Here is a 25,494-nt window from a genome sequence, read left to right as displayed (position 1 = left end):
TAAACTTTGTCTCAGTTCCTCCTATGATGGCACCTTCTCTCTCAGAGGAATATAAAGCTTTTCTTTGAGTGGTTTTTTTTTTGGACTTCTATCAACATGCTGCGGGTCATAGTTGAATCCGCCAGCGGGATACCCAAAAAGAAACTTGGCAACCCAGATCCAATAGCTTCGGTGATCTTTAGAGGTGAGAAAATTCTTCAGGATAACTATTACCTTAACTCTTCCTGCTGTATGCTGTGCCACTTCTTTTCTAGGAGAAACTGAGCATCCATACAGTGTTTCACTTTCTGTCAGGTTAACATCTTTTGGTTGTAATCACTTAAACGTTTATTGCAGCTGAATATTGTGGCTGTGACTCAAAAAAACAAAGATGCATCCTTATAAGGTCAGAATAACCCACGGCTCCCAAAGGAGAAGGCTTGCATTGTTATTGTAATAAAAACTCCCTCAGGATTGTAAAATTGTTTGTGCAGCAATTATTTTTAGTTGAAAAATAAGTTTGGCGTTGGTTTGAGACTTTTATGTGTCGCTCCTATTCACTGTTAAACTTCAAAATGCTTGGGAGGAAGATATTTTAAAAAAGGAATATAAATCATTGCTTTGTCATTTTTTCTTACAGGTGAAAAGAAGAAAACCAAAGCAGTTGATAATGAGCTCAATCCAGTTTGGAATGAAGTAAGTGTAAACTGAAAGTTAACTTTAATGTTTGGGTGTGATGTTGATGTGTATGTTGTCAACATGACTCCCTGCTGGTGGTTGATTCCAAATGCCCCTTATTTGTAATTACAGGTGTTTGAATTTAATTTGAGAGGCAGCCCTCTGGATGCATCTTCATTCATCAACGTGGTTGTAAAAGACTACGAAACAATCGGAAAAGACAAGTATGTGCACGGAGGGCAATGGGTGGAAAAATGATCACATTTGCATGTTGATTTAGTCATGAATGTGTGTCTGTTTTAAAGTGATGGCAGCCTTAGTTGTCTTAAACCAGACTGGTGTGTGGCACTGAATCAGTACTTAACCCATCATAACAAAGTCTCTGAGTCAGCAAGTTCATTTGAGTGCAGCTAGTCATTACAGATATACATGTGTTTTATGGCTCTGGTAATAACTTAAAGGGAAAACCTCATCCCAACTCAGTGGTTTTTCCTTTTGACATGTAATTATAATCAGTGTAGCAGAGTTTCATGGTAGCTGTGCACCGATGACCAACATTATAACTCCCAGCGTGTGGCTGAAAACAGTTATTATGATCTTTTCCCGAGGAGCAAAGCAGCATGTTGAAACTTCACTGGTATGTTTAACTCCAGGACTGACTCGTCCATGTTAAGACTTGCTATGGTGAACAATGGTGATCCAGCATTTAAAAAAATATTACCTTAAAAGGGAAAAAAATTGTTCCTTTTCACTATTCTTTCTTGAAACTCAAACTGTTGCTTATTAGTCACTTTAATAATCCTCATTAATGTGTTTGACAGATATGCACAAAACACAGAGAGTCTGGGTTCTTTTGTTTTTAAAAAGTGGAGACAAGAAAGGAGACCAAGTAATAACATTTCCATTGAGTCACTGCAGTGACTGTACACAGTATAAATTCCCCTGAGGCAGGCAAAAGGGGTGTGGGGGTGGGTGGGGGTAGTGGGTGAAGACTGTCTGCCTTAGCTACACAAGCACTTTATGCTTTTCCAAAGCTGCATGAGAGGGGAAGCTTGTGCTGGCTTGTCATCGGCACGTTTGTCATTATTAACAGACAGTAAAGCCAAAAATCAGGAAACTTGTTTTTTTGTTTTTTTTTTAACCAACCGTTACCCCCATCTAAAATCCATAATAGGAAAGAGAAGGAGTGTGATTCAGGGAACCGAAGAGGGATGTCTAATCTGTACTGCAGTTAAAAGAAGGCAAATCCAGCTGCTCAACTTGCAGTTTTGAGACCTAGTTTCCTTTGGGACATTTTATTTTGGTATTTCCTCAGCTGTCTTTAAAAGCCATACATTAGTAGTGGAAAATACCTGTGTATACCAAAAAATGGTTAGACATTTTAAAGTAAAAATCCTCTCTTTAGTAGAGCAGCTACAAATATTTGACACTAGAATTTAAAGTTTTCTTTCGCAGTAGAAGTTATGTATACTCATTATCCTTATACTGTGTTTCCCTTGCACAGTGTGCCAGGGGCAGTAATTTACCATCCCAGATTCTTTCCACAGATGACACTTTCTGCCAAGAACAAGTTTTCTAAGCTCTGTGGAGTCTCAACTAATCCCACATCTGTTGAGAACCACAGAGAAAATTGTGAAAGCAACTCATGAAAGTGACCATTCTCATGTTCTTTACTTACTATAAGACTGTTCTCCCACCTCTTTGGCTCTGCATTTGTTCATTGTTAAACTGGGCATAGAGCACATGCCTGTGGTACATGTTAATGGTTTCCATCTTTATGGGTTTTCCTCATAAACTAGTTCCACTGCTGTATGCAAATCTCCCTTTTAACAAAATGAGTAAAGTGACATCAGAGGAAAACTTGCTCTGGAATTAATCTTTGAGTTCAACTTGAGTTACAGTCATTTGGTAAATGAACCTAAATAGTGGTTTCTACTCTAACTTAGCATTCAGCTCTTTGTACTATAAAGCCACATTCGCCCTGTTATAGTCCTTAAATTTATGGCTCAAAGGAACCCAGCATATCAGATGCAACAACACTGCTGCCATTCAACAAGCTACTAATAACGGAAATATAGTTACTCCCAAAGGACAAACAGAAACAAAAAGACACAGAATTCCCAACTAGAAACAAACAAAAGAGGAAGAAGACCATGAGCCAACCACATCAGCCACACAGCGGGGCATTGGATTCAGGCTTCTCCCCTAAACTAGGTCTGGAAAACTAGACTAACATAAACCAAAGCTAAAAACACTGAGAACTCCCAACTTTAACTATACTTAATAATCAAAGCTAAGAAAACAATAGAAAGATAAAGCTAGTGAAAAGGTCAAAGACACCAGTTGCCAACCATCATGCTGTACTTATGGTACTGTATTTTGTTACCCTGTATTTATACACGTGTAATGATAACAAAGTTCAATCCTAATCCCACCTTCTCTGGGTTTATATTTGTGCAGGAAGCCGTCAACAACCAATCAGCATTAGGAATAGATCAGATAAGTGAGAGAACAGGTTAATGGGGTTGACAAGATAAACACAACACCCTGATGTCACAAGCGCAGATATGCTCACTCTCCAATGGACCAGCTGAGGGCATCTCAGTCTTGCCCAAGATTGCTTTGACATGCAAACTACAGGGATTGAACTACAAACCTTTCCACTGGTAGACAAACCGCTCAACCTTCTGAGCCCCAGCTGCGCCCATGCGCCCATGCTATGATTTATAAAAATGCCCGGTGTGTTGCAAGCTATTGTCATTATTACATATATTACATAATTTCCTTTTAATAAAGTAACAATGTCGGTGTTGTTGCTTGATTTGTTATATTTATATGAAGAAGTGAAACTGAGAAGTGGAAACTTTTAGGTATCCACAGCAACGAGCAATTACAGTCACAAACAGTGAGTCCAGTTCCTGCCTGTGGTAATTCTTCAGCACAAATTGTGGAAGCAAAGCATCCCTAGCATCCTTAGTTTTATCGATTGGAAAGAGGTTGATGGTTTCCTTGATTGCCGTATGACTTGAGTGAATGTGAATGGAAATGAATGTGATTGCTTTTCAGATTTATTGGTTCTGCAAGAATCTCACTGAAAGACTTGGCCAGTGGTCATGCGAAATCCCTCCCATCCAAGAACATACCACTTGTCAATGAGAAGCAGCAGTCTTTTGGGGTGAATACCTTTAATTAATAGCGTGATCCTACTTATTGTGCAGTTGTTTTTGTGAAATGCAATACAGCTGGACAGATTTACATCGTGATGGGTGGTAATTAAGAATGTATTCTTTTTTTAGGCAGTCATTAATTTGCTCATTGGGTATGAGTCACCTATCAATGCCACTTCAAACCTAAATGATCAAACTGATGGAGACATATCTCATTTGGATGCTGGTAAGAAGACTAAAATCTATCTATCTATCTATCTATCTATCTATCTATCTATCTATCTATCTATCTATCTATCTATCTATCTATCTATCTATCTATCTATCTATCTATCTATCTATCTATCTATCTATCTATCTATCTATCTATCTATCTATCTATCTATCTATCTATCTATCTATCTATCTATCTATCTATCTATCTATCTATCTATCTATGCAAAGTTACATTCCATGAATAGTTGCATTCATTGTACACCAAGATGTTATACTGAGGATGGGAAAGCTGGATCCTTGAGTCTTCTCCAGACAATCCCAGAGATTCTAAATGGGGCTAAGGTCTGGACTCTGTGGTAGCTAAAACCAAGTGTGAAAATAATGTCTCGTGCTTCCTAGGTATGGTGCGTGAATGGCTTCACCTTCACTACCCATCACTTTGGAAAATGCTAAATCTGGATTCATCATACCACATGACTGTTTATCATTGCAACAAAGTTCATGTTCACTAGGAAACTGAAGAACATCCCACTCTGACTAGCCTTGATGATGCATGTCTGTGTAGGTTCTCAGTCATCAAGGTTATGGTAGTCAAAGGAGCTTGAAAAGTTTTAGGCCATGGTTGACCAGGTCAACTAACACACAGAGAGGGTGGCTTATGACACCGAAGATTACCCACCAACAATGTAGTCTTGAGATCCCTTTCCTGGTGCCTCAACTCCCACTGACATCTTGCATTCGATGACATCAGTAGGTCACATAATACGGTGAGGCAAGGGTACGCAATGGCGTCACCCAAAACCGCTGGTGATAATGACGCAACATTTTTCTTCATACCTTGGCTCATGAGATGATTAATAGTGGGTCAGCAACCCTCTTAAGGGACAACTCCCACTAGGGTTTAAATAACCTGAACTCTCCACCGTGTGGTTTTAGAACTGAAGAAACTTCTCAGATAAGAGGTGAAACGTCTTTAAAAACTTTTTAAAAATCCAGTCGCCTTCTTTTCAGGCTCCTTAGACCTCACTGATGCATGGTTTTCTTAAAGCTGCACAGAAGTTTAGTCCCAATCCCTTGTGTTCTCGTTGCATTGAATGCGTGAAAATGCTCCAGAAATCACTGTTAAAAACAACCGTGCGTTCTACTGATGATTTTTCACACTCTGATATCACTAAACATTTAAGTGATCTATGGTCACAATCATTCAAGATTTATTTCTGACCACATTTCTTCCTCAAAAATGATAATTCACCATGATCCTTGTAGGTTTTAATGACATGTTGGACAGTGTGTAACACAGTTTTAGTTGTTTCAGCAATCTCCTTAGTTCTTTTATCTACTTGATGCCATTAGGTCAAATGACCTATCTGAAAATGAGCAACATCTTTTCCACAGTTATGGGATATGTCTTAAAACATGGTTGTTTAAGAAAAAAAGGAGCTGTTCACTGCATCGGGTTAAATAACCAGTTGCACGCCGAGACATATTAGTCACCACAGGACTGAAGCTTAGCATGAGTAGAATAATAATGAATATGAATGACTATGAATTTCATGTTTTTCTTTCTGATTTTGCACCAAAAAGGGAGTGATGAGGGTGATGAGGGAGAAGCAGACACAGATGGGGGAGGTCAGGGTGGAGGCTCAGGAGCTCCCACTTTACCAGGCCACCCTGGGAAATCCAGACAATCTATCCGTCTGAGGCGTAAGAGGCACAGAGCCCTGGCCAATAAGCCTCAGGACTTCCAGGTATTGTTTGACTTGCAATTATTTTTAATCTACGCCTAGATAATGACAAATATCACTCTAAGAAGGAAATGTTATTGTTAATCACATAAATGACAGAAAGTTTCACCAGTACTGCTTAACACGTAAGCCAGTGCCAGGGAATAGACAAACAGGAAACAGACATGCCAACAACTTTTCTGGTTCTGCTTCAGTTTCTCTGGGACAATATTGTTGATCCACAGTTTTCCAATATTTAATTGAGCTGGATTGTACTTTAAAAGTTGGCAGAAAAAGTAAAGTAGCCCAAATAAATAAAAAAATGTTACCTTTTCAAACAGATCCGTGTTCGGGTTGTCGAGGGTAGACAGCTGCCTGGCAACAACATCAAGCCTGTGGTTAAAGTGAGTGTATGTGGACAGACCCACAGGACGAGAATTAGGAGAGGGAACAGCCCGTTCTTTGATGAGGTAATGAATCTATGGCCACGCAAAGATACTCAACTCGTCCAGAAATGACTCTTGAGAAGTTTGTTACTGATTGCATACTTTTGCTTTTGACCTTGCTTGTCTATTTTTAACCTCCCTTTGTCTACTTTCCTTGCCACTTCTGTGAGCTTTAATAACCTCCTGTGATATTTCTCTCTTTATCAGCAGCTTTAGAGTCGCCTTCTGTAGATACTGAAGGAGTCCTTTCAGCTTTCTCTTGCAGTATAACTAATCCCTCTCATTTGCATTTGCATTTACCTCATCTCAGCTTTTGCCAGAATGTACAGTTAGAATCTCAGCTAAAAGCAAATGTAAGTTGTGTGATTTGCCACAAAAAGTTATATTAGCGTGCTTCTGGCATAGAAATATACTGTGCACACACAGTTGTCTCTCTCTCTTCTCCAGATGTTTTTCTACAATCTTAACATGCTACCGTCAGAACTGTTTGATGAGAGCATCAACATTCGGGTATGCAGATAAGTTATATTAAAATGTAATACTGTTTTTTGTTTGTTGTTTTGTTTTTACAGAAAATTAGTATATTGTACCATCTGTTATGCGATTTTACAATCAAATCATTTCTCCATCTCATATCTTTTCTCCATAGGTCTATGACTCCTTCTCCCTCAGATCTGACAGTCTAATTGGAGAGTTCAAGGTGTGTCAAAAATGCTTTTAAATACTAAACTTTGCATTCGTCGTTTCACAGTTCAAGGATGAATTAGTAGTCTGACATTTTTCTTTCCTATCCAGCTTGATGTTGGCTACATCTACGACGAACCTAGTGAGTATTTTGGTATTGTATGCACGTCTTGGGAAAGTTCCCTTTCTATACACTGCAGGTAGATGTTTGAACATGTTGAATATGACACCATATCCAGGTCACGCCATAATGAGGAAATGGCTCCTCCTCAGTGATCTTGATGATTCGAGCTTGGGGCCTAGAGGCTACCTGAAAGTCAGCATAATTGTTGTGGCTACTGGAGATGAACCATCGGTAAGAGTAGCTTCTTCCTCAAAATCAAAACACCTTTCTCTTAATGCAGTGTTAATAACATAAAGATCTCTTCTGCTCTGCTCTTGCTTCTTGCGTACAGACTGAGAAGAGAGAGTCAAATGAGGAGCAAGATGACATAGAGAACAATCTTTTGGTGCCAGCTGGAGTCACGATGCGATCAGCCACGCTGAACCTTAAAGTCTATCGTGCTGAGGATATGCCACAGAGTAAGTGGTGTACCGGGTATTAAATTTCTGCAGCTCTCATGGGCTGATGCATTGAAATCCGTTTAAGAAGCTTCTGTTTTATGTTGCAGTGGATGATGCCTTTGTTCAGACAGTAAAACAGGTATTTGGAGGGGATGGAGACAGGAAAAACTTGGTGGATCCATATTTGGAAGTCAGCTTTGCTGGGAAGAAGGTATTTCATGTTAGATTAAAGTTTTTAAAAATTTCCCTCAATGTAATTATAGTTCATTTAACATTATTATTTTGTCTTTTTAGGCTTCTACCAAAATAATTGAGAAAAATGCGAATCCAGAGTTTAACCAATTCATCAGTCTTCAAGTAAAGGTAATAAAGATGCATATTAAAAAGAAGCTTTGATTCAAAATTGAATGAGACTTTAATCTCCATCATAAATAACCTCTGCCTCTGTAGTTTCCCTCCATGTGCGAATGCATCAAGTTGACTATGTATGACTGGTAAGCACTGACATTCATTCACAGACATGGGTAACAATAACACGACCACTATCTGACATGTATATATATTCTTTGCAGGGATCGTCTAACCAAGGATGATGCCATAGGAACAGCATTTTTGAATCTAAGCAAGATATCTTCCTCTGGCGGAGAGATTGAAGGTAATCATACAGTATTGTTTATATTTTGTCACTCACTGGTTTATGTCCATGTTGTGATATGAAATGTAATACCGCTTTTTTTTTTATTCATTCAAAACAGAAACACAGGCTGAAAATTCCAACACAGTCACCGAATGTATGTACTAAATGATTTATCTTCTTTTATGTAAAAAAAGACTCTAAGTTTCTAAGAGCTTAACTCACTCCTTCTCTTTATGTATCTAACCTTACCTGTAAATCCTGGTGGATTTTTGTTTTTTCTGTGTGTTACCGTGAGCACAGCTGCATCAGAAGTTGGTTTTCTCCCAGCCTTTGGGCCTTGCTACGTCAACCTGTATGGCAGCCCGAGAGAGTACTCAGGTCTGCCTGACCCATACGATGAACTCAACCATGGAAAGGTAGCACCAACCAGAACTTCTGCATGATATTTCACTCTCATTGGTATTCATTTTATTTCATATTCATGTTTTTGCATTTTCAACTCTTTCAGGGAGAAGGGGTCGCATACAGGGGGAGGGTCCTTGTTCAACTGTCCACTCAGCTGGATGGAAAGACTGATAAAAATGTGGATGACATCTCAAGTGATGACATCTTGGTCGCACAGGTACTCACGCCGCTCACCGTAACCCTGTCATGCTGTATTTACTCCAGTAAACTGCAAGGTGCCTTTAAACTGATGGTGTGAACATCCCTAAGCAGAAACAAAAACCAGCAGTTTGTTTTCATTTACGTAATCTAAATGTGGTCCTGAACAGGGATAGAATACCTCTAACCAACAGTGTGGAATTAAATTATAACACTCCCACATCTTTTTAATTGGTTGCAGAAATACCAGCGGAGGAGGAAGTATTCCCTGTGCGCAGTTTTCCACAGTGCATGCATGCTCCAAGAGCCTGGTGAACCAATCCAGTTTGAGGTCAGCATCGGTAATTATGGGAACAAGCTGGATTCCACCTGCAAGCCGCTGGCGTCCACCACCCAGTACAGCTTTGCTGTTTTTGATGGTACTTAGTTGTTTTTTAAGCTTGTTTATGGATTATGACGTAGTTTTGATATTTTCGTGACATTAAGGGAATTTAGGTAGGCATGTGTTTTTTTTTTTAATTGTTATTTAAGTCAAATATATATGACTAAATTACTTAAACTGTCAACCTCACTGTAAGTGTTTGGAATACTGAGTCATAAACTCCTAATGTGTGTGTAAAATAAATAATAAAACAGCACATTTACTGTGTATGGTGCAGGTAATCACTACTATTACCTACCCTGGGCTGACACTAAGCCTGTTGTGATTCTCACTTCGTACTGGGAGGACATCAGCTACCGCCTGTACTCTGTTAATATTCTCCTCTTCATTGCTGAGAGGCTGGTGAGAATAGCACACAGACATAATATTTCATAATATTTCTGCTGCTCATTAATCTCTCCCCTTTACGCTTTGTGATTTGTTTTAGGAGTCTCACCTTATTTCTTTTAAAACAGCCATCTTAACCAAAATTCCTGAGACACACCTTGCTGAAATTTGGCTTAAACTCATCAACTGCCTGATTGAAGACCTTAGCAAGTAAGACGAGACCAGGCAGATCCTACACTAGTCCTTTCAGTTGCATGAAGTAGTGGTTTGATGTAGATTATTGTTAGACAGCTGTGTTTTTTTCTGTTAGGACAGATACATTTGTAGGTGGCTGTTAAAGCTAAATAATCTGATGTGCGTGTGACAGTTTGCAGCTTCCAGTTCTGGAGGAACAGCAAAACATTACAGAACTGGATCTCCAAATAAAAAGCCTGCGTGATGCCGCTGTGGAAAGTATCAGGCAGATGGCCACTCGGGTGAGAGAAGAAGCCACAGACGTCAAGGCGACTGTTGGTGAAATTGAAAACTGGTTGGACAGACTCAAGCAGCTGGCAGAGGAGGTGAGAAAATGTTTCCTCTGCTAAAGAATGTCCAGGGCGTCATTGTTATCAAAAGTACAATGTAGTGCAGCTCTAAAACAGGATCGAAACTTTGTGTAATTGAAATGTTTCATGTCTCCTTCAGCCTCAGAACAGCATGCCAGATGTGATCATATGGATGTTGAGAGGAGAGAAGCGTGTGGCTTATGCCCGAGTCCCAGCCAACCAGATCCTGTACTCTAACTTCAGTGACGAGGCCTGTGGCAAACATTGTGGAAAGACTCGGACCGTCTTCATGCAGGTAATGCAAAAGTCATAAATGTTTCTTTAACAACTTGCAATAATTCAGGTTTTACAGTATATTTTGTATGCCATTTAATTCTTGTATTCAGTATCCCATGGACAAAGAAAAAGGTCTGAAGATCCCAGTTCAGCTGAGGATCAACATGTGGCTCGGTCTCTCTGCACAAGAGAAAAAATTCAATACTTTCTCAGAGGGAAACTTCAGTGTGTACGCTGAAATGGTACAGTATCTATGCAAAACATTTGTTTCTGAAGAAATAAATACAAACATTTGTGACTGCTTACTTTAGAGGGCATTGTATAAACTATGGCTTGAATACACTGTTGCTTTTTTCCCCCTCTGTAGTATGAGAACCAGGCTCAGGTGTTTGGCAAATGGGGTACCACTGGCTTGGTTGGACGTCATAAGTTCTCCGATGTAACTGGAAAGGTGAAGCTCAAGCAGGAACGCTTTCTGCCGCCACGTGGATGGGAATGGGAGGGAGACTGGTTTGTTGATCCTGAGCGATGGTGAGTAATCATACAAGTACACGCACACTCGCAGCCCTTTCAATCAACTGCGTACATCCTGTTGCAGTGCACTTGGACATACTATCCTACTATCCTGTTTATACTTCAGTATCTTTTATGGAAAGGTTAAAACTCAGCAAGCTGTGTGTTCTTGTGTGTGTTCTGTAAGGGATGTAAGAATGTCATCGAGGCTAAGAACCACACACTATTATCCTGTCTATAACAAAAACAAAATGCATATAAGTTAAAAAAAAAAGGAATTTCCAGCTACTCCCTTATTTTTTACACTAGTTGCCGTTTCTGAAGCAACCCCAAAAGGGATTAGTTTCACCTCCTAGGATCAAAACTAGGGAGCTTTCACTTGATAGTTGAATGGTTGAGCCAGTACACTATGGAGCTAAAACTGCATGTAATCAAAGTGAAAACATCACTTGTTTGTTTGATCTTAATTTCCTGTTTCAATCAGAAAGCAGATAAGTTTGGGGCCTGGACTGGACTCATTTTGGCAGTTGTGGCTAAAAGTGGGTCGCATGGTGCTCAAAATGTCACGCTCCACTTGATGTTATAAATCAACACTTGCAGTCACGCCCAGATGTGAACTTCAGATTTATGTTTTTCTGTCTACAGATATGTCTGTCTACTTTTAACTTGCTGTTCAGTTGTCTTAACCAAAACCCAAAACCACTTTCTAACAAAGTCTTCTAAGTACTCACGTGTCATACCGCTGGTAGTTTCGGTCCGCTTTTAGACCTCTGCATTCAAATGTCCCCAGCAGGTTCCTGAGGTCATGTGATCAGGGCCTGATGACTGTCTGTCATACAAGCTACAGAGCTTTTGTACCTGAGCTCTGTGGACTCAGTGGTCTCTTTAAAACGAAGAAAAAAAACATCATCTATTAAACTTTAATGTTCTTGCACTTTTTGTTGTGAAGCTCTTTGTGATATCGATCTTAAGAGGTGCTATATAAATAAAATTTTACTTACTTACTTAATTAACAGAGAAAGAATTTCCAAGAATTGCTCTCAGTCTTTGCACAGCAGAAAATAGTGATATGAGACAAATTATTAGAAACAATCTCTGCCCAGTGTTTTTTTTAATAGGTTAAATACCACATTTTCACTTACATATACAAACTCTCTCTTTCTCTCTGTTTCTTTATTAACTATTTTTTTTATATATAATTCTTTGTTTTCCATCTGGCCTTCTCTCCTGCTTTTCCTCAGAATCCGATTACCAGGTTTTTTGCATGGCTAATGTTATTTTTGCACAGTTTCCTCTGAGAAGCTGTTTATTCCTGCTTTTGATTGTTGTTGTCGGTGGGTCAAATTGTCAGGTACAATCCCTTGTGTGCGCTCAAATGACTGAGGGTACCAGCCAACGCTAGGAACCAAATTATCATCACAATTACAGGAAATGAACAGGAATTTGGCATCAGCCAACATTTTGGTTTCTTCTCCTTCCCTCCCTTTGTGCCTTCTGACTCTAAAGTGCTTACAGCCTCATACTGAAGTTTGAGTAAATAGCCTTAGCTATCTGAAGCCTGCTTTCCTGATCTCTTCTGATCTGTTTATTGTGGACCTACATAACTTTTGCCTGAGTCAGACAGCCTCTTATTAACCTTAGTGCTATGGTGGTGTTTTCTAAAGTCTGTTGACAGAAGCAGATGCAGGCCACACAGAGTTCACAGATGAGGTTTTTGAGAATGAAACACGGTTTCCTGGTGGTGAGTGGAAACCTGCTGCAGAGCCCTACACAGACGTGGTATGCTATACTGGTCTTACCCACAGACATATAAAACACACGTTTAGCTTTTAAAGCCCTATCTGAAATATGTGGGTGAAGATAGCACGACAAAGCCTGTTTATGCATACTTGTTTCCAATGTTATCAGTTTCTACTTTACTACTGTGTACTTGTGACAGGTTGATTTCTTTGTGGTTGCATTGGCGTGATTTTTGCTGTCTTTCTGGCACCATTTGTAGTTTTTAGTAGGCCTGCTAGTAATGATAATGACACCACATTGAGTATTTGGGCTGCATAAGAGCCCAAAAACCTCAAAGCTGCTGCAGATGTCTATCACCCAAGTCTGAGTTTTTGAGTAGTTCCCATGAGTATCCGAACACATAGCTGTTAAAAACTTTACAGAATTAGAGACCGACTGGTATAGAATATGAAGCATTAATAAAATCAATTGGGCTTTTTAAGTTTCTGTATCATTTAATAAAAACGTTTTATTTTGTGTAGAATGGTGAAAAGGTTCAGAGCCCAGGGGACTTTGAGTGTCCACCTGGATGGACCTGGGAGGATGACTGGAGCTTCGATAGCAACAGAGCTGTCGATGAGAGAGGTAACATGAACATTAAAACTGAAACACAACCCATCAGTAAACAGAAAATAAATAAATAAGTATATAAATAAAATAAACCTATAGAAGAGACATCAAAAACAATAGGAGTGGACAGAAACGCACCGGCCAGCACAGACCACCGAAGACAAATGAAGTGTTGGAACTCTTTCCATGGTTAAGAAAAGCAATAATCTCTAAGTCCTAAGCGTTTCACCTTTTCTTTTAACCATGGTGGAGCCATGTTATGACATGGGTATGTATGGCCGCCTGGTGGAACTGGGTCCCTGGTGTTTATTGATGATGTACCAAGAGTTTCGCAAGGCAAAGAAATGTGATATTCTTCAATGACCAAGTCAATCACCTGATCTCATCCCAGCAGAGCACTCCTTTCAGGTATTAAACACAAAACTGAAGGCAGAGAGAGACCCACAAACAAGCAGCAGCTGCTGGTAGCTGCAGTAAAGGCCTGACAAAGCATCTCAAAGAGGAAACGTCATTTGGTGATGTTTATGGATTCTAGATTTCAGACAATCAATCAGAAGCAATCCTTATATTTAAAATGATGTTAGTTTGTGCAATCACTTTCAGCCTGTAAATACGGGGGACTGTTTGAAAATGTCTATAATTCCTAAAACGTTAATACTACTTTATTTAATCTCTTAAAGCCTGCACTTTAATTACATATTGACTGTTTTTCTAAACTCTTCTGTGGTATATATGGGCAAAATGTCATAATTTGTCTTTGTTTAACAAGTTATGGGCCTAACAATGTACATCCTCTCTTCCTACTACTGTCATCTTGCAAATAAGGAAGAGTCTAACTATATATGTATTTTTTGACACTAGGTTGGGAATATGGGGTCACCATTCCCCCTGATGATAAACCAAAGTCCTGGGCTCCAGCAGAGAAGATGTACCATGTCCACCGCAGGAAGAGACTCATGAGAAAAAGAAGGAAGATATCTGAGAAAACTGCTATTGCTGAGGTGAGGAAGACACAGATTAGGAAAAGACTAGATTCAGCACACAGGTATAATCTCATTGCGGGATTTTTTGGCTTTTGTTCCTTCTTTAGAGACGAGGATCGGGGGAAGGTTGGGAATACTCTTCCCTGATTGGCTGGAAGTTCCACAGGAAAGAGCGCTCCTCTGACACGTTCCGCCGCCGACGTTGGAGGAGAAAGATGGTCCCATCAGACTGCATTGGGGCCTCTGCCATCTTCAGACTGGAAGGAGCTTTAGTAGGTCTAGTTTAAGCACCCTGAGTAAAACTGCTTAATATAAATCTCTATTCTATACCCATTTCTGTCAGATGTAAAATCGATTTTATTTGGGTTGTTGTGCTGTGTTGCTTTAAATTTTCTTAAAGTTTGCTCCAATATTTAGAAAAGTCTCCTGTTAAGCTCCTTTGTTTTGTTAACAGGGGGTCGATGTTGATGAGAAGGCCGGTAAAACGGGTGCAGCCAAAGTTTTTGGTGCCAACACACCCACTGTTTCCTGCCACTTTAACCGTAAGTAGCTGAATCAGATAAAATAAATTCCTGTTTGTTGCTGATTAAAGGCAGAGGTTTTCTTTGAACTACATCCCGACTGACTGCTCTTAGTGTGACACTACACTGATATCCCAAATCCAAATACATATAACTGCCTGGATAAACTGGAGTTATCCAGTTTTAATAAAAATAATTCCCCCCCCCCAGGATCTTACATCTACCACCTGAGAGTCTATGTCTATCAGGCAAGAAATCTCTGTGCCATGGACAAAGACAGCTTCTCGGGTAAGAGCAAAATCTTGTGATAGGCACACAAAGTGTAAATCCATTAAGGAGCAATAAATAAAATCAACTCCTGAGGTACAATTTTGGAAAGTATGGTAATAAGAGTATTCTGGATTCTCTAGATCCCTATGCTCATGTGTCATTTCTGCATGTGAGCAAGACCACAGAAGTCATAAAGACCACGCTGAATCCCACATGGGATCAGACTCTCATTTTTGATGACATTGAAATCTACGGAGACCCACAGACCATCGCCTGCAACCCTCCCGATGTAGTCTTGGAGCTGTATGACAAAGATCAAGTGGTAGGTTCAGTGTTTAATCTGCTTAACTTCTGATCAAACTACATAATCGTACACACACAACTGTGTCCTAGAAAAGCACATTTTGGGCTCTAATCGACATAATATGGGTTTATTAAGTCTGTACTATATTCATTAGGGTAAAGATGAGGCCATGGGCCGCTGCACATGCCCCCCTGTGGTTAAACTGAACCCCAGTGGGGCTGTCAGTCCTAAACTGCTGTGGTTCCCAGTCACCAAAAAAGGTCGCAGTGCTGGAGAGGCATTGCTAGCTGCTGAGCTCATATTGAAGGACAAGGTACAGAAAGCACCAAAATTAAGTGATTCAATTGTAATTTAACATTAGGAAGTTTTATAAATGAGGTCCCTCTGTTCTTGTCTTCCAGGTTAATGATGGAGATTTTCCATTGGTGCCTCCTCGGCGGGGGGAGAATCTCTACATGGTTCCTCAGGGAATCAGGCCAGTTGTGCAGCTCACTGCGATTGAGGTATATCTTTAAATTGTTCAAGCCCTCTTGTGTGATGCTCTCCTTATCTGCCCTGCTAGGTTTTGCAATATGAATATTTGTTTTTGCTTGTAGGTCTTGACTTGGGGGTTGAGGAACATGAAGACATATCAGTTGGCCACAGTATCGTCCCCAAGTTTGATAGTTGAATGTGGTGGTGAGACCGTTCAAACTGCTGTGATTAAGAACTTCAAAAAGAACCCCAACTTTCCTGGATCAGTGCTGCTACTCAAAGTGGTAATAACCCCAAGTCTTCCTTGAAGGAATAACACACCTTCAGATATATAAACTTTAGATATTTCCTTATTTGGCCTGTCTTCTCACTGTTCACTTAGCTTCTTCCCAAAGATGAGATGTACGCCCCTCCCATCGTGCTCAAGGTGATCGACCACAGACCTTTTGGTAGGAAGCCTGTCGTGGGACAGTGCACAATTGACTGTCTGGAGGAGTTCCGCTGTGACCCGTATCGTCTTAACAATGAAACCTGCATGTCTGCTAGAGGTATCCACAGACACAGAAGTCTCACATGCATATTTAGCTTCATAAGATAAGTGTCTGTTATATATATATATATATATATATATTTTTTTTTTTTTGCATTACCTTTGCAGTGGCAATGATAGCTGCTGCCCAAGGAGATGTTGTCATAGACGTGGAGGGGAGACCCATCATAAAAACAGAGGTAAATAAAATGTCACATAAACAAAACAACAGAAAAATCTAAAAAATAATATTTTTTTAATGAAAAGTATTCTTTGCTCCCATCTTTATAGCTTCAAGAAGAAAAGGTCAGAATTCTCTTGTCACACGTTGTCGACCAATGGATATCATCATCTATTTTAAAAATGCCAAATGTATTGATATTTGTTTTTGCGTTGTGTAGGAGGAGGAGGCAGTAGACTGGTGGAGTAAGTTTTATGCCTCCACTGGGGAGCAGGAAAAGTGTGGACCTTACCTGAAAAAGGGATATGACAAATTGCAGGTGATGTGTTTTACACTCGGTGGAAAAAAGAAAAGATCTAATCTGATCTAATTTGTGATGGGTTTACAACCTGCATCTAAATTACTGTGACAGACAGGCTTGTGATCTGAAAGCACTTAAGATTTTGCAGTCATTTTCTGTTAAATAAAACCAGCATGAGTGTTCTGTGAAGCCCCACAGCTAAGTGATAGACCAGTTTTTAATCCACTCGCTGTAACAAACAGTGAATTGTAATGCTTTTTGTGTTTTTGTAGGTATACAATTGTGAATTAGAAGAGGTTAAAGAGTTCCACAGGCTGACTGATTTCTGCAGCACTTTCAAACTTCAGAGAGGAAAGAGTGAAGATGAAGAAGATGATCCCTCAGTGGTGGGAGAGTTCAAGGTAAAGAAGTGTGAAATTTTGTAAAATTAGTACACAGTAGGGGTGGGTTTTGATTATCGCTTTATCGATTAAAATCGATTCTGGCTTGGATAACGTGATATCGATTCATTAAAATCCTGAATTGATTTTTAAATAGAAATTTATTTTGCCCGAAACGCCAGAATTTCTACAACCACCAAACAGCTAAAACAGTAAATGAGAGCAGGTACACGGATTCTGCACAAAGATGTAAACACAAAACGCGGACCCAACGCATCCGAATCAGTGAAATGTCGCCTTTCTCACCCGACTGCACGTTCGACAGCTCGCTGATTTTGAAGCGTCGGCGGGCGCTTTGTGTTTACGTCCTCTTTGTGCTAGATTCTGAAGCTGCAGGTTTTATCTCTCTCCAAACAATATTGACTGAACCAGCAGCCAAAGACGATCCAAACTACGCTTCACATTTCGCTTCACATAAACATCGTCAGGAATTTCCTCTGACTTTTGCTGTTTTGCTTCCACCACGATAAAATCACACTTCATGTACAGCTCTCTCTCTCTCTCTCTCTCTCTCTCTCTCTCTCTCTCTCTCATTTCTGCTGTTCAATACTGAACAAATTGAAACTTTTTAAAATTATTCAAAATTGCAAAATGCTTAGCTGTGTCTCTAATCAAACCTCTGTAACTTTGCTCTGCTTCACTTCGTTTTTGACTGCACAATATTTTTAAGGTCATCTGCTATAAAATCCCAGGCTAGGAAAATCTTCATGTTTTTCTGTGTTTTATCCTTAGTTACTTTGACACAAAGGCATCTGCTGTGATGCTTACACCTTTAAAAAGACTCACAAGTGTCAGCTTTCTTTTTATAGGTATAAAAATATAGATATGTACTGATAAGTGGTCAGAATTATAATATTTCTGACTGTCTGAGGCAAAATTTCCCCGATTCAAAACTAATCGAATCGTGGATCGAATCAGTATGGGACCTTGTGAATCAGAATCAAACTGATTCTACAAATCAGTGACGATACCCAGCCCTAGTACACAGCCATTTTCAATACTCCTTTTGTAACATCTAGTGGACAATTTAGGAATTGTAGTTAAACTAAAACAATAATTTAAGGTGGAACCGATGGTGGCTCCACTAAGATTAACAGGTTTGCCTGAAACAATAAGTGATCCCTGGCCAAAGAAGCCTAAAGAGGCTATAACTATACTAGTGAGGAAATAAGTAAGTCCATAAGTCCCAGCCTGATTCTTCTTCAGTGGTGCCTCGGTAGCTAAGATAGAATTGGAAGGGTTTATCCTTTAAAGCTGTAGAAAAGTAAAAATTAAACAGAAATTTTTTTTTTTTTTAAATGCTTTTGATCTGCTAAAAATGTGTGAATTGAGCTTCCCTAAATCATTTCTTCAACAACCCTGATATCTTTGTGATGCCATTGGAGAAACCTGCAATTTTAATTTAACTAACAATGCTTTTCTCTTTGGTGGTGTACAGGGCTCATTCAAGATTTACCCACTGCCTGATGACCCAGGCGTGCCAGCGCCACCTCGCCAGTTCAGAGAGCTTCCTGAGAGTGGACCACAGGAGTGCCTGATCAGAATATATGTGGTGTCCTGTACTGACCTGCAGCCTAAGGATACAAACGGCATGGTGCGTCTCATACATGAAGCTGCAGCTGATAAGTCATGTTGCTTTAATCCTGTGCACAGCTTATCACAATTGTGAAAAAGATGAATACTTTCAACATTATTTATTTATCCATTCTCCGTTCAGTGCGACCCGTACATTAAGATTATGCTGGGGAGGAAAACAGTGGATGATAGAGATAACTACAAACCTAACACCCTCAATCCTGTGTTTGGAAGGTGAGATGCTGTTGAGATGTGTTGTTTTTAAAAAAAATTTTTTTTGATATTTAATTATTTTACAGTGAAAACTCAAGCATTTCAAATACTTTTCTCCAGGATGTTTGAGCTATCCTGCTTCCTGCCACAAGACAAGGATCTGAAGATTTCTGTGTATGACTATGACCTCCTGAGCAGAGATGAAAAAGTGGGTGAGACAGTCATCGATTTGGAAAACAGGCTTCTCTCTCGTTTCAGGCCTAGCTGTGGCCTGCCACAGACTTACTGTGTGTAAGTATGTACTTTAAGTGCACTTCAGTTGTTTATTTTCTTAAGTCTACAATTTTGTAGCTCTGCTTTGTTTGTATCTAGTCATTTTGATCAAAAGAGATGTTACACATCAACATCGATTCGAATGTCTTGCAGATCTGGGATCAATCAGTGGAGAGATCAGCTGAAGCCTTCTCAGATACTCCAAAATCTGGCTAAAGTGCGGGGCGTCCCTAATCCACGCTTTGAGGGTGATGGAAGCTCATTGTCTTTCGCAGGAAGAGAATACCACCTGCAGGAATTTGGTATAGCCATTCTTGAAAGTCCTGTTATCATAGCACATATTGAGTGTGCTGTCTCTATTGTTGTTTTAATTGTGTCCTGTTTTTTTTTTGCCTTGCTACTTTGGAGGCTTTCTCAGTGATATTAACACTGACTGCATTCTTTGCAGAGGGCAACACTGTACAACAACACCAGCACTTGGGCCCGGCCAGAGAAAGGCTGGCGCTGCATGTCCTCAGAGACCAGGGATTGGTACAAGAGCATGTAGAGACCAGGACCCTATTCAGCTCCCACCAACCAAATCTATCACAGGTTAACACTCATGCACTCAATGCATTGTGATTTGAGCAACTTAGTTATGTGCTGTGCTTTGTTTAACCCTTTTCTCAAAAATCTAGGGACGAATTCAGATGTGGGTAGACATTTTCCCCAAGAGGCTCGGTTTGCCCGGGCCTCCGTGTGAAATCACTCCACGCAAAGCTAAGAAGTAAGAAACTCTTTACAAAATAATCATATATCTTAACGTAATGCACCAAGGGGTGAAATATAATTGCATACTTGAAACAGGTACTTCTTGCGAGCTGTCATTTGGAACACAAGTGATGTCACTCTGGATGAACGAAGCATCACTGGAGAAAACATGAGCGACATCTACGTTAAAGGGTATATTAAATGTCCCGTCTCTCACTTTAATCCTTTATTTGTACTCTGCACTTGTACTGTGATCAACAAGAAGGCGACATATTGCTTTTGTTTGTTCTTTAGATGGATGCCAGGAATGGAGGACAACAAGCAGAAGACTGATGTCCACTACAGATCTCTGGATGGAGATGGAAATTTCAACTGGAGGTTCATCTTTGGCTTTGACTACCTACCTGCAGAGCAGCTGTGTGTTGTCTCTAGAAAGGTGTGCAAAGTCATGGATGAGCAACAAAACCCCAATTTATTTCTTGCTAATAATGTAACCAGTTATAATTTGAATAAATGAAATAATTTTTTATCTTTATACAGGAGCATTTTTGGAATTTGGACAAAACTGAATTTAGGATTCCTCCTAAATTGATCATCCAGATATGGGATAATGACAAATTCTCCCTGGATGACTACTTAGGTGAAACAGTATTCCAAATTTTGAAGGAAATGCCTTAAAAAGAGCCAAATGCTATAACATATGCTCTGCAGCTTTGTCACAGAAAGACTTGTACATATTTTATGTTGCAGGGTCAATTGAGCTGGACTTACTGAATCTCATCCCTCCTGCAAAGACCCCAGAAAAGTGCAGCCTGAAGATGCTGCAAGGAATGATGGCATCACAGCCCACCTCACTCTTCTCCCAGAAGTCTGTGCGAGGCTGGTGGCCATGTGCAATTGAGCAGGGTGGAAAACCTGTACTTGGTGTATGTTCATGTCTCCAGCACACTTATTTGTCATATTTTTTAAATGTGTGTTTTTTTGTGGGATCCTGTTTAAGGCCTTGTTTTTAAAAAATTTGCAGGGAAAAGTTGAGATGACACTGGAAATAGTGGACGAGAAGGAGATGGAGGAAAGGCCAGCCGGGAAAGGCAGAGAAGAGCCCAACATAAATCCCAGACTGGAACCACCCAAGTAAAAATATGTCTCTCCAAAGAAAAATTAATAACTGTTTTACATTAATATACTTCATTTAAAAATAATTGTGTATCTCTATTCTCTAACAGCCGCCCTGACACTTCGTTCTTCTGGTTTACAAATCCTTGCAAGACCATGAAGTTCATAGTGTGGCGCAGATTCAAGTGGATTTTCATTTTAGGAGTTCTTCTCCTGCTTGTACTCTTGTTCCTTGGGATCCTTTTCTACTCCCTCCCCGTAAGTTCACTCATTTTGTTGATAATGAAGTCAAGTTTGTTGTGTCCATCAGAACCCTTAAAGTATTTTGTCTAAAACACTTTGGATATTTGGATACTGAATTTAATTCAGCATTTAAAAAGACCATTTTTTCTCTCTGCAGAATTATATCTCCATGAAGATTGTCAAGCCTTTCTCTTAAGAAGCACTGTAGAGAAGCTCTGTACCTACCTGCAGCACAACCTACAGACCTGCTTGCTGTTACCATCCCATGGAAATAAGCAATAACTGTCTCTGCTGATGCCTTAGAAATCTGACACTAAGCATTTCCCTGTCACAGTGACTGCTATTAATTTTGTATTTTTTCACTCTCAGTATTATTTTGTACCTCATGTATATTAAATCAAATTTGTTTCACTGACTGTTAAATGAAAAAAAGCAACAGAAATGACATTTCAATAAATCATAGGGATCTATCTATCTATCTATCTATCTATCTATCTATCTATCTATCTATCTATCTATCTATCTATCTATCTATCTATCTATCTATAGATCGATAGATAGATAGATACATAGCCAGATATCCATATCTTCATACATAGTTTGTATGAAAATCATGATAACATCAAGTATTCTGTGTAAACATGTTTGAACGTCAGTCAGTAAAATGTCATTATGAATTCAATTTTGGTTCATAATTTTCACACAACACCTGAGTGTTTAAATTTTAAGTGAGATGCCTAAATAAATATATAATTTTTTTCTATTAATAAAATAATATTTTGTTTGCAGCAGTAAAATTCATAAATACAGTATGTAGGTTTTCAAGGTTTTTTATATTTTTGATTTTATAATTTCCCATGAGCCCCCACAGGCTGGTTGTTGGAGCTATAAAAAACAAACAAACAAAAAGCTGGAATCACCCTGAGAGTACTTTGCTGTGGTCTGTTGGTTGAGCAAGAGAGCTGTTGGCACCAGCCGTCCGAATAATCTGATCAGAGAGGCTGGCTCTGAGTGTAATGGTCCAAGCAATGGGGAATTTTCCTTTTTTTCTGTCTCTCCTCTCAGGTGGAGTTGTAGACTGGATGTTCGTGCTAGGCCTCCCTGCTGATAGAGTCTCAGTTTTCCTGGTCTTCAGCCGTTGCACAAATTTTTATTTCCTCATCACTGTGGCAGTTATAACCAGCTTGTGCACACAAAATTTGTGTGACAGAGAACCATTTGACAGCCTTAATAACATTTGCTCTGGTAAAATGATGAAAAAATGTACTTCATCAAACTTCCAGCTCCAAAACTTTAAGTTTTAGCTTGAAGAAACAGCATTGTGCATGCTTCTTTTCAGTTAGGAAAAGGTCTGCAGCTTCTGCATTGCTCTCTGACTTTTTACTCATGTTTGGGTTCAAATATCACAATGACAGCACAAATCATGTTCTTTGAAATCACAAACTGACAAATGGATAAACAGCCAACTTTTTATTCTTGGTCAAAACAGAGTTACTACTACTTCAATACTAATCTGAAGTAAGGGTTTAAAACCCTTAGGGTCCAGGGTCAAGAATCACCCCAGTAAAGACTCCATTTGGACCCATTAGACTTTGGAAAATGTGAAGCAGGGCATAAATTTGAGCATAGTTGGCACATATTTTATTATATTTTTTGTATATGTTTCAGCTTTTCCAACTGATAAAGACTTCGTCTGTGGCCATTCATGCAACATCTTTTTTTTCTGCTATATCTACTATAGAAATAAAGATGAAAAAAATCTGCAAATTAACAAATATTATTTTATATTGTTTAATTGTACGTTTAATTGTTTTATAATACAGGAAGGCCTGTGCAATGTAATTTTACACATTTATTTCTTATAGTTAAATCCTCACATTGTCACATTGACATATTTCTTTCATTTACCATCTTAGCATTACGTGTATTTACACCGGTCCAGCAGGTGGCGGCAATGCACTTGTAAGTTGGTGTGCTATCCGCCCTTAAAAGCCACAAGAAGAAGAAGAAGCATCTCGAAGTGAAAGTGAATAATGTGGAGAAAAATAGTTTATATTTAAAAGCCTCGAACAAGGAACAAGCTTGTAAGTTACGCTTCTTTATTTGAATGACGACCGCACTGTTAGCTTATATAGGTTAATCCGAGCTACAGTAATCGAGGCTAACCTTCAGCATTTATAGCCAATCAAAGCTAAGTTAGCTAAAGATGCTGTGTTTTTGCAGTGCGCTCAGGGTAGTAAGATAAAGAAAAATCTGTCGTTTTAGCGTGAAAGTGACGTGTCAAATGAAGAAAATATGCTTGGCCAGCTCGTCGTAGCTTTGTTGGAGCTGTCAGCTGTGCGTTTTTTTCGCGGTGTGCCGTCTTTGTCTGTAATTAATGCACATATATACAGGTAAAATGAACTGAATCTGTAACTTACTGTGAACATCTACCTACGACCATCTTCGCTGAAGTCTCAGAATGTAATAAGTGGACCAAAACACCTATTTAGGTCTTACTGTAGCTTCCAAACGGCACTAGGAATAAACAAAGTTTGTATTTCACTGTATTAGAAGTCCAGTTATACATACCAAGACCCGTGTATTTCTATTGTTTCTATGTTGTTGCTTACGAAGGCTGAATGTCATGTTTATTTCTGGTTTGTAAGGATTTCTTTGAACAGTTCTTTTAACTACTGTACAACATAAATCTGTAATCGCTTTAAAATACAAGAATTGGGTGCAAAAAATGAAGTGAATTTGGTTTTTTTCTAATCCACACCTGATCAAAAGTATATATACAAACTCAAATATATAAACACCCTTATTATTTTTTGGCTAGCTATTGATTTGAGATGAAGTTGAAGTATATGGAGATACTCCTCCAGTCCATGACGTTGTCAATGTGGACGTTGTCAATGTGGACGTTGTCAATGTGGACGTTGTCAATGTGGACGTTGTCAATGTGGACGTTGTCAATGTGGACGTTGATGCTGGCGTTCGAGTAGTCGACACTTCACGGGAGGCTTAGCCTTTGTAGTTCCAGGGTTATCACTGAACAACATCCTTACCAATTCCTCTCTAAAACTTTGGGTATATTTCCAGACGCTGGAAAACACACAGCCGCATAACTTGTACTTATGTACAGTTGTTTGAAGTAATTATCTTGCTGCACAATCATGCCACCCTGGAAAACTTCAAAGAAACCATTAAAAGCCTCAAATTACCCTGACATGCCAATGATGAGTGTATATAAACTGCCTTTTCTTACTGTGCCAGCATATTTACTTTCTTTCTCTCTAATACAGCTGGTTCTGATTAGTCTTGTATGACGTGTTAAACGTGGATGAAGTTATGGATTCTCAAACGAGGTAAAGTATCCAAGTTAACAGTTTGCTTGGTCTTGCATGATTAATTTCCAATGTACTGCTAATTAAAGAAGATATTGATGGAAAATGTGTGATTATGATAAAAGTATATTTTATGTTTTATTTTCTTTCTTTTTTGCAGCAGTTTAAATGCTGAGGTTAATCAAGAAGATGTAAAGAATGATGCTCCAAAAACTAACCTCACAGATGAAAGTGATGAACTCTGTTTTGAACCACAAACGTCTGACGCTACAGGATACAGTGCACAAACAGAGAACACGCATGATGATGTGTCTTCCCAGAATTTGATGGACTGTAGGTCTGCAGGTGACACGGATGAAGCTGTGCTCACGTGCAGCAAAAGTAACACAGCTCCAACACAGTGTTCTAATGGGCAGAAATCTAAGAGGCCCAGTTCACCAGGTCCTCACCCCTCTAAGACAACCTGTGTTGCTGCACACACTACCAATACAAAACTCCATCCCTGTCTTAGTTTTAGTTCCAAAAACCCAGTGTGTACCCCCATTGATGTGGAGATGCTCAGTCCTGATAGTCCAGTCTGTAAAACCATGTTCAACAACTCTGCAGACCAGGATTGTGATGGAGGTTTTTGTGCAGAGCGCTCTGCCTTTGCAAAGGCTCAGGTAATGGAATCTCAGCAGACTATCAAAGACTCTGATCCAGGAAGTTCAACCAAAGAAAGAGAACATCTTCCTGCAATCGGATCCGAGGATGCTGAAATAGCAGACCACAGTGGGTCATCTAATATGAGCCAGGACTTAATTGAAAGCCAGCCAGATGCAATTTTGCAAAGGTCCTTGGAA

General features: G+C 39.4%; 2 protein-coding genes across 4 annotated transcripts in view; both read left to right on the top strand.

The window, feature by feature from the left end:
* The first annotated feature begins 17 nt into the window (after positions 1 to 17).
* myofl (myoferlin like) lies at positions 18 to 23,160 on the top strand. The gene is made up of 54 exons (XM_085477634.1): positions 18 to 184; positions 620 to 675; positions 790 to 881; positions 3,724 to 3,832; positions 3,954 to 4,050; positions 5,625 to 5,788; positions 6,106 to 6,234; positions 6,658 to 6,720; positions 6,860 to 6,910; positions 7,006 to 7,036; positions 7,134 to 7,249; positions 7,350 to 7,476; positions 7,566 to 7,669; positions 7,753 to 7,821; positions 7,909 to 7,952; positions 8,031 to 8,113; positions 8,214 to 8,249; positions 8,396 to 8,511; positions 8,604 to 8,717; positions 8,940 to 9,117; positions 9,358 to 9,482; positions 9,568 to 9,677; positions 9,835 to 10,027; positions 10,152 to 10,307; positions 10,399 to 10,530; positions 10,656 to 10,819; positions 12,466 to 12,580; positions 13,063 to 13,165; positions 14,012 to 14,151; positions 14,241 to 14,405; positions 14,588 to 14,675; positions 14,865 to 14,942; positions 15,065 to 15,246; positions 15,383 to 15,541; positions 15,630 to 15,731; positions 15,825 to 15,986; positions 16,085 to 16,250; positions 16,361 to 16,431; positions 16,523 to 16,537; positions 16,633 to 16,731; positions 16,986 to 17,114; positions 18,592 to 18,747; positions 18,871 to 18,962; positions 19,062 to 19,232; positions 19,368 to 19,516; positions 19,663 to 19,805; positions 19,892 to 19,980; positions 20,061 to 20,156; positions 20,259 to 20,400; positions 20,505 to 20,604; positions 20,715 to 20,890; positions 20,989 to 21,098; positions 21,191 to 21,338; positions 21,481 to 23,160. The coding sequence occupies exons 1-54, from the start codon at positions 97 to 99 to the stop codon at positions 21,517 to 21,519; spliced, it is 6,132 nt and encodes a 2,043-aa protein (XP_085333760.1). The 5' UTR covers positions 18 to 96; the 3' UTR covers positions 21,520 to 23,160.
* Positions 23,161 to 23,248: 88 nt separating this feature from the next.
* parga (poly (ADP-ribose) glycohydrolase a) overlaps positions 23,249 to 25,494 on the top strand; it is a 29,903-nt gene continuing 27,657 nt past the window's right edge. The window contains exons 1-3 of one of the 3 annotated variants that reach the window (XM_085477638.1): positions 23,249 to 23,407; positions 24,611 to 24,673; positions 24,816 to 25,484. In XM_085477638.1, the coding sequence (XP_085333764.1) occupies positions 24,657 to 24,673; positions 24,816 to 25,484 (686 nt within the window). In that variant the 5' untranslated portion in view covers positions 23,249 to 23,407; positions 24,611 to 24,656. Of the gene's footprint in view, positions 23,408 to 23,446; positions 23,717 to 24,610; positions 24,674 to 24,812; positions 25,485 to 25,494 lie in introns of those variants that run through there. The other 2 variants (XM_085477635.1, XM_085477636.1) reach the window with 2 other exon arrangements.

Source organism: Copadichromis virginalis, linkage group LG13 (genome assembly GCF_057382275.1).
Source record: "Copadichromis virginalis isolate Kocher_CV1m ecotype Utaka linkage group LG13, C_Virginalis_male_GT1.1, whole genome shotgun sequence".
NCBI classification, from domain to species: domain Eukaryota; kingdom Metazoa; phylum Chordata; class Actinopteri; order Cichliformes; family Cichlidae; genus Copadichromis; species Copadichromis virginalis.
Note: the sequence above shows the minus strand (reverse complement) of the source record. Positions and strands in the feature narration are given on the sequence as shown.

Coding starts and splice junctions, on each gene's coding strand:
- myofl (XM_085477634.1), top strand. CDS start 97: ATGCTGCGGGTCATAGTTGAATCCGCCAGCGGGATACCCAAAAAGAAA. Junction 8,250..8,395: donor TTCCAACACAGTCACCGAAT/GTATGTACTAAA, acceptor CCGTGAGCACAG/CTGCATCAGAAGTTGGTTTT. Junction 14,676..14,864: donor TGTTTCCTGCCACTTTAACC/GTAAGTAGCTGA, acceptor CCCCCCCCCCAG/GATCTTACATCTACCACCTG.